The following is a 24,410-nucleotide window of genomic DNA, read 5'->3' on the forward strand; positions in this document are numbered from 1 at the left end:
TTCCTTGTCTCGGTACCTGAAAACCCGGCATCACGCCCTACCTGACGACCCATTGTTTCTTACGGAAGATGGCAACCCCTTGACAAGCTCCTGTTTGCCTCTAAATTCAAGCAGCTCTGTCGGCTCTGCAGTCTTGATCCAGAAGTGTACACCCCGCACTCAATCAGAATTGGTGCAGCAACTACAGCAGTACCTAAAGGATCAACCTCCACTCTTAAAGAAATGGGCCATTGGTCATCAGCTGCTTACGAACTCTATATCAGACCTAACTGTAGAGATATCGTCGAAGGCCAAAAGTTAATGAGTTCCTAAATGTATTGTAAGCAACACTGAATGCTTACAAGGTGGTGCTGGAAATAATAAACATGAATCGGGCATAACTTTTGTCTCCATACTTAATTCTGCTATAGCATTTCTAAATCCGGCAGCCAATTATCTTAGACTTATTTAAAAAAAAAGCGTGACAAGTACAATGAGCCAGTAAATATAAGTTCATGCCTCTCAGGGCCGCAGCAGTAGTGTACCAGTCATGGCGGATAGATCTGCAGGGTTGGGGGGTGGATTATATGTTAAGCAGCCCAGATCCTGCTTTGTTGGGGGATCTTCCTCTCTTTGTAGCAGCAGCAGCATGTTTTCTTTTATTTTATGATATGTGCATTTAGCCAAAGCAAGTCTACTTACTCTGCAGCAGCAGCAGCAGCGTAGCAGATCTAGTCCGCCAAGACCAAACATCTGCTTTTCTAATTTTATTAATAAAGCTTTTACAATCCTTTCCAAGAGTTGACATGACTGAAATGAGTAGTTCAGCCATGAAACTCTATTAGCACTATAATTGGTTCATTCAAAATCACGTTCCCAGCCAATCAGGTTCTAATTATAATTACAGTGTGCCTATAAATCTGACATATTCCATGCTCACCACACCTGCACGCACTGCGTATCCTGTTCCTAGCCCACTGCCTCCTCAGCACCACCTGCCTAGATCTGCTACAGGGGGATCTTCCTCTCTTTCTAGCAGCAGCAGCATGTTTCCTTTTATTTTATGATTCCTGCATTTAGCCAAAGCAAGTCTACTTGCTCTGCAGCAGCAGCGTAGCAGAACTAGTCTGCCAAGACCAATCACCTGTTTTTCTAATTTTATCAATAAAGCATTTACAATCCTTTCCGAGAGTTGTCATGACTGAAATACAGTTTTCTGAGAGCACACATCCAAAGCACATGGACAGAAAACAGCTGTCACAACATGCGAGTACTAAACTAAGTTCTCTTTCACACAGAAGTTTTCATTAAAAACACGCAAATTACAAAAACAGTCGGTTATCTGTGTGAAGTAGGGGTGGGAGAAAAATCGTTTCTCCGATGCATCGCGATTCTCTCTTCAACGATTCTGAATCGATTCTGAACATTTCAGAATCGATTCTGAGCTTGTTTATTTTTTCCCGCATATGGCACGTGTGCACGCTAGGAGACCCATGGGCTTCATTGCACAGAATTTGCGCTGTGAGACACGTGCACATTGCTTGACAGTCTGTGCTTCCACCCACCATGTTATCCTTTAGATATGCTTTCATTTATGCTGTTTGGAATGCAGTACTATTAGATGCACGAAACTCGCTCACTGACAGACTTTCACATGCGCTTTGTGTTTGCTGTCATGGGCCCGGTTGCATAAAACACCTTAAGTGTAATTTCAAGATTCAAGATTCAAAATTTTTATTCGTCACATACACGATTACATAGAGCATATATAACCAGCAGTGATGGTTACTGGGGTGGATGGAGTCCTTGATGATTTTAACATCTCTGCTTTTGCACCGTTTGAGGTAGATGTCCTGCAGAGAGGGGAGAGCAGACCCTGAGATGCGCTCTGCTAAGTGCACAACTCTCTGCAGGGCTTTGCAGTCTTCACTGGAGCTTTTCCCATACCACACTGAGATACACTGAGTCAATACACTTTCTATGGCCCCTGAATAGAAAGTTTTCAGGATTACTGGCGAAACCCTGAATTTCCTCAGCTGTCGCAGATGGTACAGTCTTTGCCTAAAAAGAGTTTAACTCGTCAGCCAGCGACGGATCTGCTCTCACCTCTGCAGAGGGTTTGTTTCCAAAGGCACAGATGGTCCTTAGTCCCTGCCACATGCATCGGGAGTCATTTAGCTGAAAATGAGACTCTATTCATTCCCTGTATCGGAGTTTGGTGGCTCTTACTTCGCATCGGAGAGCATAGCACGATGCTTTGTACTAACTCATGTTTCCCGACAAAAGACTGGCGTTGTAAGCAACAGTGCGTTTGTTTACTGCTGCACGGATTGTTCTGTCCACCCATGGTTTCTGATTAGAGAAGGTCCTTATAGTTACTGTTTCAGTTACTTGCTCTGTTGACAAAGATTAATGCTACATCCATGAACTCGCTGAGGTCAGATGAACTTGCCCAAAACATTTCCCAGTCTACGTCATCAAGAGCCGACTGTAGCATGGCTTCAGAGTGGGCAGACCAGCGTGTCACCACCCTCTGCACCGGGGATTCTTGAACGAGCCTTTGTTTATATTCCGGTGTGAGGAAAATGGCGGCATGATCCGATTTGCCAAAAGCCAGTAGTGAGCGAGCTTTGTAGGCATTCTTAAACTGAGAGTAGCAATGATCCAGTGTATTCGGTCCTCTGGTTGGATAAAAAGTTGATAAAAGTTCGGCATAACCTGCCTGAGGTTGGCTTTGTTAAAGTCCCCAGCGATGATAATAGCAGCGTCAGGATGTTTGTTGATGTTGCCGCTGAGCACATCATGAAGCTTAGACAAAGCCAAGCCGGTGTCTGCTTGTGGTGGAATGTAAATAACAGTAACGATGATCGATGAAAACTCCCGGGGAAGATAGAATGGGCGGCAAATAATGGATAAATGTTCCAGATGAGTCGATCAGGAGCGTGACAGAGTGGAGATATTCCTGGGGTCACACCATTTCTTGTTAATCATGAAACGCACTACTCCACCTTTGGATTTACCGGCCTCGGCTGTTCTGTCCATCCGTAAAACAGAGAAGTTATCAGACGGCCTTACAGCAGTGTCCGGGACCGAGGCCGTGAGCCATGTTTCAGACAAACAAAGGATGTTACAGTCCCTAATGTCCCGTTGGAAGCTTATCCTGGCTCTAAGATCGTCCATCTTATTTTCCAGAGACTGGGAAATACTGTTGCGAATTCCAGCGCATTTCCTGCAGTGTTTCTTGATCTGTCGCCTTGGTTATTCAGGTAGCCATTGTTCATCTCGGTGTTCCGGAGAATCTCAGATGGCCACGATGGATTGGAGGATAAAGTGACGTGACATACATCCAAGTATGGTGACCCATACTCAGAATTTGTGCTCTGCATTTAACCCATCCAAAGTGCACACACACAGCAGTGAACACACATATACACACACACCGTGAACACACACCCAGAGCAGTGGGCATCCATTTGTGCTGCGGCGCCTGGGGAGCAGTTGGGGGATCGGTGCCTTGCTCAAGGGCACCTCAGTCATGGTATTGCCAGCCCGAGACTCGAATCCACAACCTTAGGGTTAGGAGTCAAACTCTCTAACCACTAGGCCACGACATCCCCAGTGTCCTGAAACAGGTGTCCAATGTCCAAAAATGTTTCTTTGTTGTAAATGATCAGTGCAGACGTTATGTGTGTTAAAAGAGAAAGCAAAAGTAAGTAAATAAAAACACAATCTATGCGGAGCGACCTGGACGGCGTCTGGACTCAGCAGCGCCATATTGGATGATTTTCCCTTAAGCTCCCCCTTAAGTTTCCCTTAAACTTAAGCGTGTTGCTGAAAGTTACCCTCAAGTGTCACTTAAGGGTTTCTTTAGGTGAAACGTCATAAACCCTTAGAATTTCTCTTAAGTATACCTTAAAAGCCATTAAGTGTTGCATAAAGCCCCTTAACTGTCATTTTCCTAAGGATAACATAAGGGTTGGAAAATGTCACCTTAAGTGTTACACAAAAGTCTACTACCAGTCATGATTGGCAGCTTTATATGGTAAACAGATTTTAATTTACGCATTTATTCACATATTAAAAATAATTATCAACTTACAAACGGCTAATAATTAGCTCAAACGTCAGTGCATCACACTCAAGAGCAAATTTATATTCCATAATATTTTATTCTTGTATTCTCCTACATATTACCTGGAGATGACTTGAAAAACACACATAGACCATATATTGCTGCAATCTTGAGTTTATTGTGTTTATGTTTCTGCTTTTTTATTCAGCTTATAAGATAGGCTACTTCTATGAATCCGGTTTGGACTTTCAGTGCGAGAGCGCCCCCTGGCTTCGCATATGAATGAAACACACACTGATCGAGAGTTTTGCGGTTTAATGTTCGCATTGTTTTGGATACGAATAAAACGCCATGCAAAGAAATCTTGTCTCTGTGCATTTAAATATGTATTTATTCACACTAGTACCTGAAAACCTCTACATGTACAGAAATTATGAGAGATCTTTATTTGTTGTCCAAAGATGAATAAGAGTCTTATGGGTTTGAACTGACACGAGGGTGAGTAACGTAAATTATTTTTCAGAATTTTTTTTCTTTTTTTTTTTCTTATCCATGTTATATTGTTTTCTGTGAAAACTTACACCACTATTTGCATTAACAAATAACGTGACCATGGCAACAGTCGATTTTTTTTTAAGGCAAAGCGCTTCGGTTACTTAACATAACCTTTGGTTCCCTGAGATAAGGCAATTACATGCTGCTCCGCGAGACCAGTGTTAGAGCACTAATAAGGGCCCTAAGGGACTTAGGCATTATCTCGCCCCAAGCCTAGCTGAGGGCATGAGAAATCACTACCCACGTGGTAGGTTTAAAGAGATAGAATCTGCACCTGCAGGGCGGGGATGTCCAAGTTATAGAATCTGGCAAAAGTGGATGGCGACGACCAGCCAGCGGCCGCACAGATCTCACTGATAGATATGCCGCTGGACCACGCCCATGAGGGGGCCATTCTGACCATTTTTGGCCATAGAGCCGTCTCGTGGACAGCGCCCTTGCCTCAAGAATGGTGTTGCTTACTCTCACTGGGAGCCTATCAGACTCCCATCGAGGCACCAGACATGAAGGCTCCACAACTCTGGGTGGGGATGCCAAATCATGCCTTTCGCCTGCGAGAGAAGGTCCCTCCTCAGCGGGATGGGCCATGGGGCCATCGTCACCAGCTGCATCAGCTCTGGAAACCAAGCCTGGTTCTTCCAGTGCGGAGCTACTAGGAGGAGGGAGCATTTAGTTTCCTTGACCAGCGATAGGAGGAACGCATACAGACGAGCCCTGGGCCAGTCGTGGGCCAGGGTGTCTCACCGTATCGAGAAAAATGTTGGGCAAAGAGAGTTGTCTTCTGAGGCCGAAGAGGTCGACCTCTGCCTTCCCAAAAACCGCCCACATTCGCTGTACCATCTGCGGATGCAGCACCCAATCACCCGGGGCTACCTTGCCTCTGGACAGCATGTCTGCTCCCAGGTTCATTTTGCCCTGCACATGAACTGCCATTAGTGAGAGGAGTTCTTGCTGTGCCCAGAGAAGGAGGCAACGAACCAATCTGTATAAGGCATGAGACCTGAGACCGCCTCGGTGATTGATATAAGACACCACTCTCATGCTGTCTGAACGGACCAGGATGTGGTGGTCCTCCAGGGGGCCACAGCTTCAATACAGCAGTGGTCCACCCTGACCAGAAATCTCTTCAACCGCCAAGTGTGGGGCGGGACTCGGGCTTTTAGCTAAAATTGGAGGGGCCGCATGTGGAGCAGGCCCAGCGGAATTACAGAGGCTGCAGCAGCCATGAGGCCGGGCAGCCTCTGAAAAACCCTCAGGGGACGTGTCGTCCCCGGTTTGAGGGAAGCTGTCAATCGCTGAATTGTCAGGGACTGATCCGGTGAGATCCACGCCCGCATTAGGGCGGAGTCTAGAACTGTTGCCCAGAAAGACAGTTCGTCGTCTGGGCAACAATTGGCTCTTGCGTGGGTTGATGACCAACCCGAGGTGCTCTGAGCAGCAGCTCTTTGTGAGCGTTCAGTTCCCATTCTGATCTGGCTAAAACCAGCCAATCGTCGAGGTAGTTCAATACGCTGATTCCCATCTGCCTGAGAGGAGCCTAAGTCTATGCAATTCGTAAAAGTGCATGGGGCCCGGGATAGTCCAACGGAAGGATTGCATACTGATAGGCCACTCCCTCGAACGTGAATCTCAAGAACGGTCTGTGTCGGGGGGCTATGTGGATGTGAAAGTAAGCATCTTTCAAATCCACGGTCAAAAACCAATCCTCGGGGCAAATATGCGTGAGAATTTTCTTGACCATCATCATCTTGAATGACTGGCACATAAGCTAGCTGTTCAGATGTCTTAGATCTAGAATGGGTCTGAGCCCGCCGTCTCTCTTTGGGACGAGGAAATAGCGGCTGAAAAAGCCTGACTCTAGGAAAAAAGAAAAATCCTCAACTATTGTCTATAAACTTTTGGACACTTAAAGGAGCTGTATGTAAGAAATCTATTTCAATTAATCATAAAATGGCCCTGATGTGTCACTAGACATTAAGAAATCATGTTCATTTCAAATACTTATATCACTGACAACAGTAGTCCGGCCAGGATATTGTCATTTAAAAAGTGGACTTGCAGCCCTCAACTGATGTTGATGTTGTCATTTTGTGTTTTGGTCTGAAGCGCCTCCCTCCACCTATCTACCAATCACAAAGTCAGTAGTGTTTCGGGATCCGTGTTGCCAGCTTTGCTGTAACCTACCCTAACTCCAGTCGGATAAAAATGTCTAATGTTACTAAATCAAAAAGACCTCGTTATAATTCAGAAAATTCGTCGTGACAAAGTCCGAAATAAAACCAGAATTTGTATTGGAGATGCTTCTGAAAGATGGAGACGGCTGAAAACGGAGAAGAATTTGAACACAGACGCCAACGTTGCTAATTTTCTCCTGGACAGGTAAGATTCATCTATGCTTGGCTAACTTGTACTTGATGTCAATGGACATTTCATATATTCATGACAGTCGAACAAAGTTATGCATGTTTGTGCAAAGTAACATAACGTTAGCTCACATGGACGTATGCTTACATTAGCAATGCATTACAGGAGCCCGTTTCTCTGTCATTATGCTGAGACGCTGAGGAAAACAACATTAGCACGCTCATTATGGCAATTTGAAACGTAATTGAGACAGTAGCCTAAAGTTACATCAGTAAAAATGATTCGTCATTTGTTCTTCACGTATATCGTGGGACTAAGTTACACATGCTGCAAGTTGACCTGTATGACCCATTGCTAATGTAATTTAGTTACTCTAACAATATTTTCTGATGGAACTGAAAACAACCCTGTGATAGCCATTGGTGATATTGAATTTGTCCCGCGTTATAATTGCTGTGGCAAATGTTTTGGTTATTTGTTAGCCTACTTATGACAAAAACTTTAGTACTTGTAAATCGATTTTTTTTTTTTTTTTTCGTATTGAAAAATAAGGAATTTTTATTTTGTTGTTTATATGTTTTTTGTTTTGTTTTACTATTATCCTTTTTTTTTCTCAGATATTTTTTTTTATTGTAATTGTATCTATATGTTCAAAAAAAGAGAAAGAAATCAAATCAAAAACACTTACTGTGTATGTCTGTTCGTCACTTTGGAAGCTCATTGAAGCAGCCTACGTTTCTGCTAAATCCTGCAGCTCATCTGGTAACCTCGAGTCAGGGGGTAGGGGGAGGGGATACACCGCTCTACAGTATTTTTATAGTGATTGCAGTACCAGTTTAGGCCACAATCCTACATACGGCTCCTTTAAAGAACTATTCAATACTGAAAACATATTTTTCATATGTTTATTTTCATGTTTTATATACTGTACCCACTTAAATTAAACTCTGATACCGTTTGAGATAAAGGTATCAAACTAACTGTAAAATATCTAGAATATTATTCCCTATAAAGCACAGGGCATGTTTTTTTCTGATTATGCCTTTATTGTTTTTATATACAATACGGAATCCATATTTTTCATGTTTTATATACTTTACCCACTTAAATTAATTAAATTCTAACACTGTGTGAGATAAAGGTATCAAACCAACTTTAAAATATTCAGAATATTATTCCCTATGATGCACAAGGCTTGTTTTTTTTCTGATTATGCCTTTATTGTTTTCATATACAGTACGGAATCCATAGTTTTCATGTTTTATATACTGTACCCACTTAAATTAAACTCTGACACCGTTTGAGATAAAGGTATCAAACCATCTGTAAAATATTCAGAATATTAATCCCTATAATACACAAGGCTTGTTTTTTTTTTTGGTTTTCATGGAAAAGTAAATTTATTTCAGTAATTCAACTCAAATTGTGAAACTCGTATTAAATAAATTCAGTGCACACAGACTGAAGTAGTTTAAGTGTTTGGTTATTTTAATTGTGATGATTTTGGCTCACATTTAACAAAAACCCACCAATTCACCAATCTCAACAAATTAGAATACTTCATAAGACCCAAAAAAAAAAAAAAGTATGTTCATTTACTGTACTCGCTGCCCAAAGAGGTTCCGCTACCGGATCCCCGTGCTCAGGCCACGCAGCTCTTACCCAAGATGACCAACATGACGATGCAGAGAACTATCTGCAGATGTTCGAGGCCATCGTGACTCGGGAAGGCTGGCCTCGGGAGGAGTGGGCTCGCGTGCTGGCACCGCTGTTGACGGGGGAGGCGCAACGTGCCTATTTTTCAATGTCACCGGCTCTGAGCCATTCCTACGACAAGCTACGGAAGGAGATCCTGGTCCGGGTGGGGCTGTCACCCATTTGTGCGGCGCAGTTGTTCCACAACTGGGAATATAAGACCCGCTTGCCAGCCCATGCCCAAGCTGCCGAACTCACCCGTCTGGCACATCATTGGCTACTCGCCGGGGAACCCACCCCTTTCATGAGAGCTACACATTCCAAAAAAGTTGGGACAGGTAGCAATAAGAGGCCGGAAAAGTTAAATGTATATAAAAGGAACAGCTGGGGCCGAATTTGCAACTTATTAGGTCAATTGGCAACATGATTGGGTATGAAAAGAGCCTCTCAGAGTGGCAGTGTCTCTCAGAAGTCAAGATGGGCAGAGGATCACCAATTCCCCCAGTGCTATGGCGTAAAATAGTGGAGCAATATCAGAAAGGAGTTTCTCAGAGAAAAACTGCAAATAGTTTGAAGTTATCATCACCTACAGTGCATAATATCATCCAAAGATTCAGAGAATCTGGAACAATCTCTGTGCGTAAGGGTCAAGGCTGGAAAGCCATACTGGATACCCGTGATCTTCGGGCCCTTAGACGGCACTGCATCACATACAGGAATGCTACTGTAATGGAAATCACAACATGGGCTCAGGAATAATTCCAGAAAACATTGACGGTCAACACAATCCACCGTGCCATTTGCCGTTGCCAGCTAAAACTCTATAGGTCAAAAAATAAGCCATATCTAAACATGATCCAGAAGCGCAGGTGTTTTCTCTGGGCCAAGGCTCATTTAAAAATGGACTGTGACAAAGTGAAAAACTGTTCTGTGGTCAGACGAATCAAAATTTGAAGTTCTTTTCGGAAAACTGGGATGCCATGTCATCCGGACTAAAGAGGACAAGGACAACACAAGTTGTTATAAGAACTCAGTTCAGAAGCCTGCATCTCTGATGGTATGGGGTTGCATGAGTGCGTGTGGCATGGGCAGCTTACACATCTGGAAAGGCACCATCAATGCTGAAAGGTATATCCAAGTTCTAGAACAACATATGCTCCCATCCAGACGTCGTCTCTTTCAGGGAAGACCTTGAATTTTCCAACATGACAATGCCAGACCACATACTGCATCAATTACAACATCATGGCTGAGTAGAAGAAGGATCCGGGTACTGAAATGGCCAGCCTGCAGTCCAGATCTTTCACCAACAGAAAACATTTGGCGCATCATAAAGAGGAAGATGCGACAAAGAAGACCTAAGACAGTTGAGCAACTAGAAGCCTGTATTAGACAAGAATGGGACAACATTCCTATTCCTAAACTTGAGCAACTTGATTCCTCAGTCCCCAGACGTTTGCAGACTGTTATAAAAAGAAGAGGGGATGCCACACAGTGGTAAACATGGCCTTGTCCCAACTTTTTTGAGATGTATTGATGCCATGAAATTTAAAATCAACTTATTTTTCCCTTGAAATGATACATTTTCTCAGTTTAAACATTTGATATGTCATCTATGTTGTATTCTGAATAATGTCTCATATTCTGAACTTCCACATCATTTCATTCTGTTTTTATTCTCAATTTGTACAGTGTCCCAACTTTTCTGGAATCAGGTTTGTATTAATGATGTAACAGTCACAAAGACCATCACTGTCTGGGCCAACCAGAAGCCGTGGATGACAGGGAAGGTCTACAGACTCCTGAAGACGCGGAACGCTGCCTTCAGAGCTGGAGATGAGGTGGGCCTGAGGACAGCTAGGGCCAACCTATCCTGCGGCATCAGACAGGCTAAGAGACAGTACTCCAGGAGGATAGCACATCGTTTCAGCGACAGCAGAGACACTCGGAGCCTGTGGCAGGGAATACAGACCATTACAGACAACAAGCCCCCACCGCGGACCTGTGACAGCAACATCTCCCTGCTGAACAAGCTGAACGCCTTCTTCACTTGCTTTGAGGAACAAAACAGCACCACTGCACAGAAGACTCCACCTCCTCCCGGTGACCAGGTGATAACGCTGACCCCAGACAGCGTGAGGAGATCCTTCAGCAGGATCAATGCACGCAAAGCTCCGGGTCCTGACAACATCCGTGGGCGTGTACTGAGAGACTGTGCAGTGGCACTCACTGATGTCTTCACAGACATTTTCAACATCTCGCTTAGTCAGGCTGTTGTTCCCACATGCTTTAAACCTACCACCATCGTTCCAGTCCCGAAGAAGCAGTCTCCATCCTGCTTCAATGACTACCATCCTGTTGCACTTACTCCCATGAAGCACTCTCATGAAGTGCTTTGAACGGCTAGTCATGCACCACATCAAGTCTCCCCCCATGTGTGCTGAGCCCCCTCCTCTTCACTCTGCTGACCCACGACTGTACACCGTCACACAACTCCAACCTCTTTATTAAGTTTGCGGATGACACAACTGTGGTGGGTCTCATTAGCAACAGAGATGAGACAAACTACAGGAGCGAGGTGAGCCGCCTGGCCAGTTGGTGCAGTGACAACAATCTCTCTCTGAACGTGGAGATTGTTGTTGACTTCAGGAAAGGGCACACTCAGCATGCTCCTCTGACCATCAATGGTGCGACTGTGGAGAGAGTGAGCAGCACCAAGTTCCTAGGTGTGCACATCACAGAGGACCTCTCCTGGACCGACAATACCCATCTCATGTGGAAGAATTGACAATAAAGCAGACTTGACTTGACTTGACTAATGCAAATATATCTGAAAGGTCTGCATGAGGATATCGTCACCTTCTTGTGAGACCAGTCAGATCTCGCGAGATCTCGTGCCACAAGATCTTGTCACACCCCTATAAAACATATGAAAAATATGGATTCAGTACTGTATATTAAAACAATAAAGACATGAAAAACCAAGCCTTGTGCATTATAGGGAATAATATTCAAAAAAATTTACAGTTGGTTTGATACCTTTATCTCAAACGGTGTAAGAGTTTAACAAATTTAAGTGGGTACAGCATATTAAACATATGAAAAATATGGATTCCATACTGTACATAAAAACAATCAAGGCATAATCTAAAAAAAACATGCCTTATGCATTATAAGGAATACAATTCTAAATGTTTTACAGTTGGTTTGATACCTTTCTCTCAAATGGTGTCAGAATTTAATTAAGTGGATAAAGCATATTAAACATATGCAAATAATATGGATTCAGTACTATATATAAAAACAATAAAGGCATAATCTAAAAAACCTAGCCTTGTGTGCATAGGGAATAATATTCTGAACATTTTACAGTTGGTTTGATACCATTATCTCAAATGGTGTCAGAGTTTAATTGATTTAAGCGGGTAAAGTATATAAAACATGAAAAATATGGGTTCAGCTGTGTATAAAAACAAAAAAAATCTGAAAAACCAAGCCTTGTGCATTATAAGGAATAATATTCTGAATATTTTACAGTTGGTTTGATACCTTTATCTCAAACGGTGTCAGAGTTTAAAAGTGAAAGTGAAGAAAGTGACGTGACATACAGCCAAGTATGGTGACCCATATTTAGAATGCATGCTCTGCATTTAACCCATCCAAAGTGCACACACAGCAGTGAACACACACACACCATGAACGCAGTGGGCAGCCATTTATGCTGCAGCGCCCAGGAAGCAGCTGGGGGTTCAGTGCCTTGCTCAAGGGCACCTCAGTCATGGTATTGCTGGCCCGAGTCTCGAACCCACAACCTTAGGGTTAGGAGTCAAACTCTCTAACCATTAACCCAAGACTTCCCCATTAATTTAATGTATAGGGAATAATATTCGGAACATTTTACAGTTGGTTTGATACCTTTATCTCAAATGGTGTCAGAGTTTAATTAATTTAAGTGGGTAAAGTATATAAAACATATGAAAAATATGGGTTCAGCTATGTATAAAAACAAAAAAGGCATAATCTGAAAAACCAAACCTTGTGCATTATAGGGAATAATATTCTGAATGTTACAGTTGTTTTGATACCTTTATCTCAAATGGTGTCAGAGTTTAATTAATATAAGTGGATACAGCATATTAAACATGCAAAATATATGGATTCAGTACTGTATATAAAAACAATAAAGGCATAATCTGAAAAAACAAGCCTTGTGCATTATAGGGAATAATATTCTGAATATTTTACAGTTTGTTTGATACCTTTAGATCAAATGGTGTTGTCGTTTAATGCATTTATTTTTTATACATTAAAAGTTCTACAAATTTTTTTTTTTTTCATCTTTATTTTTTCTCTTCACAGCAGTTCAGTCAGTGTTTGAGTAAATGAATTACTCTTGGATATTGGTTTATTTTGACTCAGTGGGAGTGTCAGCCACATTAAAAAAGTTAACAGCTTAAGTCATTGTGCAGTGTTGTGAACGCGCTCACAACAGACCCGGAAGAGAAGACAATGCTGAATAAAGTCGTAGTTTTTGCTATTTTTGGACCAAAATGTATTTTCGATGCTTCAAAAAATTCTAACTGACCCACTGTTGTCACATGGACTACTTTGATGATGTTATTATTACCTTTCTGGACATGGACAGTATAACATACATACATTTTCAATGGAGGGACAGAAAGCTCTCGGACTAAATCTAAAATATCTTTAACTGTGTTCCGAAGACGAACGGAGGTCTTACGGGTTTGGAACGACATGAGGGTGAGTCATTAATGACATAATTTTCATTTTTGGGTGAACTAACCCTTTAAACTTTTGGGACTGTGTTCCTTTAGGCTAGACTCCCATGTGTTCATACTGAATTGCGAGCTGGTGTTGACGTTATTAGATTAGGCTTTACATTGAAATTTCATAATCTGCTTACACCACTGAGCTGATGTTAAACTTTTTAATCAAAATGATGTTATGTGACATTGATCAACACTTTGGTATCAGAGTGCTATACTTTGTAATACCTTTTTACTATGCCAATAAAGCTACTTAAATATGAATTTGTCCATTTTTCAGACCATATTTCTGTTTATGGTATTTAACACTGATTACTTTCATGTGATTGATCAAGCTATGAAGCAAGAATGAGTAACAAAATGCTTGCTTTGTGTCTAGATTTGACTAATGCAAAAACTTTGATAAACATGTCTTTAATAATGTCTAAATATATATCCAAATTCAAGTAACTAATTATGTGGGAATCCAAAGTTCCCAGCCACTATAGGGAACACACAGCCATGCTTAAATGTTCATATATAGAGAGCTAAACAGCCATCTAGTTGTTACACGATAGTATTACAGATGATAAATGGTGAATAAGTTAGAGATAAATATTTTAATAAATTTTTTATGTAATATTTTGTAAAAATCCTCTTTAATTACAACATGTTAAATAATAAATATATATATAATATATATATATATATATATATATATATATATATAATATATATATATATATATATATATATATATATATATTACTGTTGGTTCAATGATTATTGAACCAAATTTGTGTTTAAAAAAAATGGATCAGTACACAGGTGAAATTATGCATGTATTAGGCTAGTGCAGATACTAGACCTTCTTTAAGTATCATTGAAATTACAATATAATACTGCAATAAACTAATATTTCATATAGCCTGTTGGGGAGGAGAAGGAAACTACACAGCTCGAAATTCAGTATGAACACATAACCTAATAGTACACAATTTATAAAATGTTTTAATTAAGTTATTTTTTTTTTTTTATTATTTTTTTACTGTATGTGTACGTTAAAAGTACCATTCCGGAAGCAAGAACGATCCTGAACTAAATGAAGATTAATGTCTTGGCATATGATGTGTTTATTGAACCAATCAGATAAGAGTAAATGGAGAGTCAGCGAGAGGCTCATTTGATTTGCTATATGAAGGTGGACCTGCCCTCCTCCTCACGCTTGCGAAACTCAGTTAGTGAGAGAAGCGTGCCAAAATTGTTAGCGCAAGGGGGGAAAAAAGGAGCTGTACATATTGGTTTATTTCGGGAACTTTTTGCTCCACATGCACAACATGTCATTTAGACATTTGCAACAGTTTGGTCTTTTACACATACAGATTGGTTCTATGCAGTCAATCCGTTTTGCAGTTCTTTAAACTTTTCTTCTCGCTTGCAAATCACTGTTCACAGGTTTGCAGTGCTTTTGACCGTCTTTTGGTGAAAAAGAAACGTGCCAAAAGTGTAAGCGTGAAAAAATGGAAGTCAGAAGTATGCAAATCATCTTTATTTTGCGTTAGCATGAAGCTGCAGTTCCACAATACATGAATTACACTTATAAGTAACAGTAAAATGCAAATATTTTTTTTTTCTGATGCTTGAAACGCGATTTACACCTTTACAAAGCTTCTCTTGCGCATGCAAATTTAATTTATGCTTACAGTCTTATGTACACTTCCACAAATATTACCCTGTGTATGCAGATCTTTTTGACATCATTTTACCTTCATAGTTTTGCTCAAACTATCACCATGGCATTAGAGCTGGTACACCGTTGTCGCTTGCGAAATCAAAATGACAGCGCCGTGGATATAAATTCACAGATTAAGGGGTGGTAATATTACAATAAGATCCCTTTGCCAAATCTGATGCGCTCATTTTCTCAGATGCTTGCAGAAAAAGGCTCACCAAAACATAGTTACTGGATTAAAGGGGTCATATGATGTTGCTAAAAAAAAACATTATTTTGTGTATTTGGTGTAATGCAATGTGTTCATGCGGTTTAAGGTTCAAAAAACACATTTTCCATATAATGTAGATTATTGTTTCACCTCTATGCCCCGCCTTTCTGAAATGCGTAAGATTTTTACAAAGCTCATCGTTCTGAAAAGCGAGGTGTATGCTGATTGGCCAGCTATCCAGTGCGTTGTGATTGGCCGAATGCCTCAAGCATGTGAGGCAAATGTAACGCCCCTTAACACTGTGATGCTGTCTCCCAGCAGGACAAGACTAAGTCCATCTGCTCTGCTTGTGCACATCCCATCATCGGTTCTCTTTTAGCAGTTCAATCAATGTACTGTTAGGAGTAACTGAATAACTCGGGATATTGGTTTATTTCGCGTCAGAGGGAGTGTCAGGCACGTTTATAAACCGAATAACTTAATTAATTTGTGGATTTGTGCGTACTGGAGACGAGAACCATTTCAAATGATTCAGTTCGATTTGGTGAACTGGTTCAACCGGTTCAAGGCCCCGGTATACTTCAAATGAAGTTCATTTTCGTTCTTCGTTTGGGGGCAAAAAGAAGTTCGAAAAGGCTGAGTGACGGTATACTGTTTCCGAACATTCCAACACCCCCACACTGCTGGAGGCTGGGTGTAGATTAATGTAAATGTGTCGAGACGCTCGCACATATCCCCTAAACAAAACAATCCTGTTTGTTACTTTATTTTAATCAGAGTTAAATTATTTTATTAAACTGGATAAATTATTATAACTTTTTATATTTTGTGTGGTGTCATGATTTGATTAAAACAAAGGTTTATTATTGTATGTTCTTTTGGCATTTCATTTATTGTATACCTTTTAAATTCACTTATTGATAGAACAACAACAGCAACAGCAGCAGCAGTATGGTGTAACATTTATTTGAAACATGTATTTGGTACTTGCTACGTTATATCTTTACTCTTTCCTTTTATTTTTCAGAATTAATTTTTTATCAGAGACACAGCGTTAGGCAAAACTTAACTCAGAACACAAAACTCTCAAATGGAAAAGAAAAGAAACTAAAGTAAAAGAATAGAAGTAAAGTTTGACAAGACTAGGTGGCGTTTCTACACATGGTTTTGGAGGAGCAGCTGGCGTGTAAGCCAGAGCATGCTCAAAGAGTGCTAAAAAGCAGCGTCAAAACCCGCTCTTGCAGAGTACAATTTTGGACATGATTTCTATAATAAGAATATGATACATTTGACCGAATTGATTGGGAGAAACATTTCAAGCAAGAAGATTTAAGCACACACATACTGAACATGAATTTGAACCCTTAAGCTATTCGATAGTTATTAAAAAGACATACACAAGTCAATAAGTGATTAGAACATGTCAAATGTGTGGGTTACATACAGGATATGGAGCTAAGAAATGCACTGATATTCGTTTATAAGTCCTTTTGAGTTCATTTTGGTGCATCTACATCTGTAAAAGACATGTTCTGTGAAGACCAGAGGTTAAAAAGGTTTCCTAAGGAATCTCAGTCTGATTCTTGTCCTGGGTGGGGGAAACCACCCAACGCAGTTTCTACTAATGATTTTCCTCACGTGATGGTCATGATATGCTGTGTCTTTGACCATTTATCTTGGTTACTTGCCCCAAATTTGACAATCTCCTTTCTGAGTTGGAAATGTCAATAAGTGTTCTTTTGTTTAATGTTGAAAGCTGTTTGATGCTGCTAGTTTGTTAGGCTCGCTTCAAACTCGTGGCGCCAGGATCTGATTTATGAACATCCTGTGTCTTGGGCCTCAGAATTCAGCTCCTCATGTTTCAACTATGTCCTTGATTGAATCTTAAATTGTCTGATTCGAGGTCTGATACCCTACACTGGAAAAGTCAGATTTTTATGATATGTCACCTTTAAAAGACAATATCTCAGCATCGTAACTTTGCAGATACTGTTTATGCCCAAATAGCAACAATAAACACTAACTAAAGTTAAATTTTTTTTTTTTTTTTAAATCACAATCACCCAACCGTTTAACAAAATGTGACGACTTCTTTGATATGTCCTGCCCTGAGTGGATCATCAAACTACTTAAAAGGGAATTTAAGTATAAAAATTTGATGTTTAATTAATCACACACTAGTATTGTTACAGATAAATATTATCTGTAACCGTATATAATATCATCATTAACAGTTTATAAATAGTGTTATTTTAGCAACACCTTAGCAACCACTTCGAAACCATAGCCACCGTGCTCTAGCAACCACCCAGAACAGTCTTTCTTAATTTTATCTGTCCTTTCTCTGGCGTCATCATCACAATCCACATAAGCTTTGTTGACATCAAAAGGAAATTCTTTCTTCCAAAAAAATCTTTGGTTTGGGGTAATGCAAGTAGTGTTGTCAAAAGACCCAGTACTTCACTACCAAGTCGGTACTAAAAAAATGAAAACGTTATGGTACCAGGTTTTTTTTAAGTACCAAGGTACCAAGTACTCGGTCAACCCGGTTCTTGATGCACAATCCAAAAGGTGCGCAGATGCGCTCTCTTCATAAAAGCACTGAGACGTGACAAAATCAAAAGGAGGAAACACACCAAACTAACAAAACACTTTAAAGACAGACACCCAGATCAAATGAAAGAGTTCAAGCAGGTAAGTTTCATTGTGTTTCCCATACAGTGATTTATTTGTGGCAGGCTGCCACAATATCAAAACTGACCGCCACAAATAGATTTTCCAAAAGGCTTTGACTTCATTGAATAAACATTAGCACTGCATGTGTCAAAGTCGAAACCCAGTGCGGATGTTTTTATATCACTGTATTTCTGAAGGAAACTGACTGTCTTCAGAAAATTATGGATTTCATTTTCATTTCATCTTGCCTGTAGCGTTTGTGAGTGCAGGCTCAGCACTTATTTGATTACAGCCTTTACTAGGGAAACCTCTATCTCTCCCGCTCTACAAGCGCCTCCTGCTGGCAGAGAATGAATGTTCATATTTATTTCCACCACAAATAGAGTGCATGTCTGTGGGAAACACTGCTTCATTATGAATATTATTCAATATTTTAATTTAAATGTCGAATTGAAATGAACGCTGTTATTAGTGTAGTTAATCGTTAGCATAAGCGCAGCTAGCACTAATATAATGATCATTAGAATTAAGTTTCTTTATTAACTATTTAAAGCTCCTATAACTTTTATTAGGGTAAAAAAAAAAACAGGAGGACATGACGATATTTACTATTTTTACACACCAGAGGCTTTTCAAATGATTTGTGAATCTAAAATGTGTGTGTGTTAGAGAATATACAAATGGTTAACATAGTTTGTAGAAGCAGTTCTGGGCTTTTTTTTTTTAGCCAACTTATTTGTTATTCTTGGCTTTAAAATTCAAAAGCCCTTTAAAATTAAATATGTACACAGTTTGGATTAAATGAAAGTATAATCCAATTTTTTAATTAGCATGTTTTTGTGTTTTGCTTAAGTACCAAAACTGGTACCGAGAACCGTGGATTTTAACTGGTATTGGTAACGAATACTGAAAATTTGGTACCGTGACAAAACTAAATGCAAGTATGACATTCATAGGCACTGTAAAAATGGTGTCAGTCAGATCCATTATAACACAACTTACACACATGTAACAACTTGTGGATCATCTGTTTACATTTGTTTGAGTAGGTAGACATGTGCGCTAGACATGTGCCATATTTGGTAATGCGATATATCACGGTAATGAATATGCACGATATTGTTATCGTGGGCACTTCTAAATACCATGAATAATTATATATTACAAATTATTCAGAAATTGGAATACATTTTAAGAATACTATTCCCATCAACTGGTTAAAATGCATTACACCGCTGTATGCTGCTTGAAAGACTGTGCGCTCTGATGTAAAGCAGACATGAGAAGCAGACATGAGAAGCACATAGTGGAACATGTGAGAGACACGCTGAATGAAAGCACATTCACTCTCTGACAGCAGATGGTGCTAAACTGCAGAAAATGCAGCCCTTACCCTGGAAACCCAACCCGATCTCACAGCAAATCATAGGTATTTTACGAGTTGGCTAATTCGTATAAATTTGTACGAATGACCTACACCTAACCCCGCCCTAAACCTAACCGACACTGGGGTTTAGACAAATCGTATTAAATCGTACGAGTGAGGTCGTACAAATTCGTACAAATTAGCCACCTCGTAAAATACGTACAAATTGGTCGTGAGATAGCGTTGGGAAACCCCATGAATAAAGCAGCTATGCTACTTTCTAAAACATATTTAAATAATTTTAAATAGCCATTCAGATTTGTGTATTCACTATGGTGTTTTATCAAATACCCAAATACTTAAACATAAAAACCTAATAATCTACTAACCTTCAACCATTTTTTTTTATTTTATTTTGATCTGGACTACAACATGCCCTAGATATTGTTTGAAAGTGTTTTGATTCTTTATTTTTCAATCACACTTTACATTAGGGCATTAATAGTTACCTTTAGTTAATTCATTAGTTAACATAAACTGCCAATGAAAAATTCTTCTGAACTAGGGGTGTGCCGAACGGCTGAACTAGTATAGGTACAGAACGGTTGCGGGCAAATTCCAAATAGAAGTGATTATCCCTTTCCCCTTGGAGTGGGGACTTTGGAGTGAGCAGGGCACGTGCTCCGTCAGCAGATGTTGCTGTTTTACTGTCATCAAGGTCTTTTTATTGTTGTTAGCACAACTGTTTAGAACTGTTTTGATTTTAAAAAGTTCTAAAAATATGCTATATAATATATAAAAACTATATAAAAAAGCTTTTATGCTGCTGACGGACATGTGCTGCGTTGTCACGGGAACGTCCCAGCTGAAGATAATGAGGAAATTATGTCACTCCTTTTGCAAAGTGCATTCCTAAGGACTACTTTATGGCACGCACATGCCCTGCTCACTCACTCACTAACATGAACTAAGACTTGTATTTTTTAACAAAGATTAATAACTTTTGTAGCAAATGTAGCTATTTCTAATTGTGAATGTTAATGCATTAACTAAGATTAACTAATGAGGTCTTATTGTAAAGTGATACCTATGGGTCTTTATAGTTCTTTTGTTATAAGAAAAATTTTAATTAACCTGTTATATACTGTATTATGACCACTTTTTAAAACTTAATTACAGCGGGTAAAGTAAGTATTGAACATGTCACCATTTTTCCCAATAAATATATAATAAATATATAAGGTGCTGTTGACACGAAATTTTCACCAGATATTAGTAACAACCCAAGTAATCCATACATACAAAGAATAATAACAAATACGTTTAGAAATTAAGTTATGTGTAATAAAATGGAATGACAAAGGAAAAAAGTATTGAACTCCTGAAATTTATTTAATACACTGTACAAAAGCCTTTGTTGGTAATGACAGCTTTAAGAAGCCTCCTGTATGGAGAAACTAGTCGCATACATTGCTCAGGTGTCATTTTTGGCCCATTCTTCCACAGAGCCTTCAAATCTTGAAGGTTCTGTGGGCCTCTTCTATGAACTCTGATCTTTCGTTCTTATTATCTATTGGATTCAAGTCAGGTGATTGGCTGGGCCATTCTAGCAGCTTTATTTTATTTTTTTGAAACCAACTGAAAGTTTCCTTGGCTGTGTTTGGGATAGTTGTCTTGCTGAAATATCCACATTTGTTTTATCTTCATCATCCTGGTACTGTAGGTGTTGGGACTGAATCAGCTAAAATTCATTTCTGCTGAGAAGGGGCAAGATTGCTTTCTAATTACTGACAGATTTCAGATGGTGTCTTGGCTTTCCATGCCTTTTTACACCTCCCTTTCTTCATGTGTTCAGTACTTTTTCCCTGTGTCATTCCATTTTATTACACATAACTTAATTTCTGAACTTTTTTGTTTTGTTTTCTTTGTATGTTTGGATTACTTGGGTTGTTACCAACAGTCAACAGCTCCTTAGAAATATATTTACTAAGAAAAATGGTGACGTGTTCAATACTTATTTTACCCGCTGTATATAAAATGTATAATTAAATAATAATAATAATAGCATAAAAAGTTTGAAAAAAAAAAACAGCTAGTGTGTGTCATGTCTGCATAGACTAGATTGTCTGACCCACTCCCTTTCTTCCAGCGTACTGCTGTCCGATTTACCATGCGCTTATGACGTTTACAATTTTCTTTCTTAATTAACAAATTGAACTAAACAAAACACAAACAAATAATATTTAAACATAAATAATATATAAAAAAAAATACACTTTTTTAAATGGCTACTACATGCCGGCCCTTAATTGTTATCTTACAATCAATTACAGCAACATATCATACTTCCACTAAAATCCATTCAAACTTATGTCTGTAAAGTTTTTAAAATATCTATCTTAATGCATTTCACAACACTTTTGCTTGTGATTCGTATTAAGAGGGGTCAGGATTTTTTACCTCAGCAAAGTCTCTGAGAACCTGACACCTTGAACTTCTGGAGAGTCCAGGTAGTTTGCAATTGTAGAAAAGGTTCCTGATGGTTTAATTCTTGATTTAACACCTAATTCTTCACCTTAACTCTTAAAGTCTTGTCGCACTTAATATATTTTCTTCTCAACCTGGTTTTGCATCCCTGCTGCCCCAATAAGCATTTATTGTCCAATATCCACACCTCAATTTTGCAATTTCTATTGCATCCTTCTCATGGGCATATAATAAAATTGACATTTCAGTGTTAGTTAAAGGTGACATATCATGAGAATCTGACTTTTCCAAGTTTTAAGTGCTTCTATAAAGAAAGTTGTTGTTACTGTGAAAACACAGTGATGACGCCATAGGTGGGAACTTACAGATTAAGGGGCGGTAATATTATAATGAGATCCCTTTGCGACGTCACTAGGGGAGCAAAATCAGACGTGCTCATTTTTTTCAGATGCTCACAGAAAAAGGCTTACCAAAACAAAATTACTGGGTTAATCTTTTTCATGTTTCCTTGGTTTATAGATGATAAACCAAGGAAACATGAAAAAGATTAACCCAGTAATTTTGTTTTGGTAAGCCTTTTTCTGTGAGCATCTGAAAAAAATGAGCACGTCTGATTTTGCTCCCCTAGTGACGTCGCAAAGGGATCTCATTATAATATTACCGCCCCTTAATCTGTAAGTTCCCACCTATGGCGTCATCACTGTGTTTTCACAGTAACAACGCTGTACCAATTCTAACGCCATGGCGAAAGTTTGAGCAAAACATGCTAACTGTTCTGTCTTTGGCTGCACAGACAAGCACATAACACTATTTAGAGTCCCAGCCTCAGAGGAGACAAGAGAGCAGTGTATTTATTGATTAATTTACTGTATTTATTTTAGATCTGCCACACAGATCTAAAATAAACATCTGATTTATTTCCCAGCTGTTTACCTTCACAGACATAACCAACTGTTTTTGTAACTTGTGTGTTTTTAACACAAACTTGTGTGTGAATGAGAACTTAGTTCAGTACTCACATGCTGTGACAGCCGCTTTCTGTCAGTGTGCTTCAGATGTGTGCATTCAGAAAACCGTATATCAGAAGTTTAAACTAATATGGTTTAAAACGCATGATTTCAGCCCGACAAACATGATAATCAAAACCAAAACAGATGTTTTTCAGCAGGTACGAGCTGTAATGGCACAGCTCTATTCTGGAAAAGGGGGCAGGGAGCAGCAGCTCATTTGCATTTAGAGAGACAGGCAAGAAAATCATTGCATTTCTGCTTCCACTCAAAATAGGCATTTTCAAAATGATATAATAAATGATCTGTGGATTATTTTGAGGTGAAATTTCACAGACACATTCTGGGGACACCAGAAACTTATCTTACATATTGTAAAAAGGGGCATAATATGTCTCCTTTAAATATCTGGTTCCCTGAGATAGATATTACATCAATCATAATCTATTAAACTGGGAATATGCAACAATACTGAATTCTGATTCTGAATTATGAAAGAAATCCCACTGGTACTCCAACATTTTTTGAACAAGTAAAGTCAACACAAAAGTAAACATCATTTAAATGCTATTATAACCTAACAATCTACATTTTGTTAGCTGGTTTGATCCCATTAGGACTGGTTCACACTGGGTAACAATTGCATTGGCATTCCTTCAGGATTCCTTCATGTCCGATGAAACCTATGTTACGTCAACAGGTAAACACATGTAGCCACACTAAGCTCCAAGTACATTGTACATACACATAACCCACCATCAAACCACACAGCGGACATTGGAGATTAAATGTTAAAAATGGCGTTAAAACTGACACAAATGTTGCAAAGCTTCAGCATGAGTACGCATTACACAGATAACACTGTATTTCCAAATAACGCAGTGCTATGACGTCACGCACCTCTATCCATCTCAGCGCCTCGCGAACAGCAGGTTCGGGATGATGATGATGATGATGATGATGATGATGAGCCTGCTGAAGAAGATGCCGCCCTGCATCCGAACCTGAACTTGCCATTTAGAAGTGATGGCTTAATAAAAACCCAACTCACGCCCGATGAGTGAGAGAAAGTCACGCAACTCGCCAGGTGAAGTTATTTCAGGTTTCTGTTTGTATCGTGACGCAGACAGAGCTCTGCTGCTGCTGCACTCGCGGATAAGATGAGAGACGTCAGAGCGCAGCCGAACCGCGGCGCGGCTGAAATAACCAATCACATCGTACCATCGCATCCTAGCAAGGCCCACTGGCCTAGACAGCCAATAATCTTGTGAGTTAAACTTCAATTCTCCAATACCGCCCAACTCACACTACTTTACACACCCTGCTCCACGGGCTCTTGTGTCTGTTAGACTTTCTTAATAATAAATAAAAACATTTTAAGACCATAAACAATAGTATCAAATAAATAATTTGGACACTTAAGTAACTATTGCATAAGATTACGAACATGCTTTAAATTACAACTTTACAAACATTATTTTATTAAATTTTACGTCATAG

The 24,410-nt window shown here is 39.5% G+C and overlaps 1 protein-coding gene across 9 annotated transcripts in view; it reads right to left on the bottom strand.

Annotated features, from left to right (window-relative positions):
- Positions 1 to 24,090, bottom strand: part of limch1b (LIM and calponin homology domains 1b) — a 235,788-nt gene extending 211,698 nt beyond the window's left edge. For 4 of the 9 annotated variants that reach the window (XR_006156392.1, XR_006156391.1, XM_042737758.1 and 1 more), the window contains exon 1: positions 23,811 to 24,090. Coding sequence is in view for 6 of the 9 variants with exons in the window: in XM_042737758.1 (XP_042593692.1) it covers positions 23,811 to 23,927 (117 nt within the window). In the remaining 3 variants the exon portion in view is untranslated. The remainder of the gene's footprint in view (positions 1 to 23,810) is intronic. The other 5 variants (XM_042737756.1, XM_042737761.1, XM_042737759.1 and 2 more) reach the window with 2 other exon arrangements.
- Between the last annotated feature and the right edge of the window lie 320 nt (positions 24,091 to 24,410).

This window comes from Cyprinus carpio, chromosome B14 (genome assembly GCF_018340385.1).
Source record: "Cyprinus carpio isolate SPL01 chromosome B14, ASM1834038v1, whole genome shotgun sequence".
Lineage (NCBI taxonomy): Eukaryota > Metazoa > Chordata > Actinopteri > Cypriniformes > Cyprinidae > Cyprinus > Cyprinus carpio.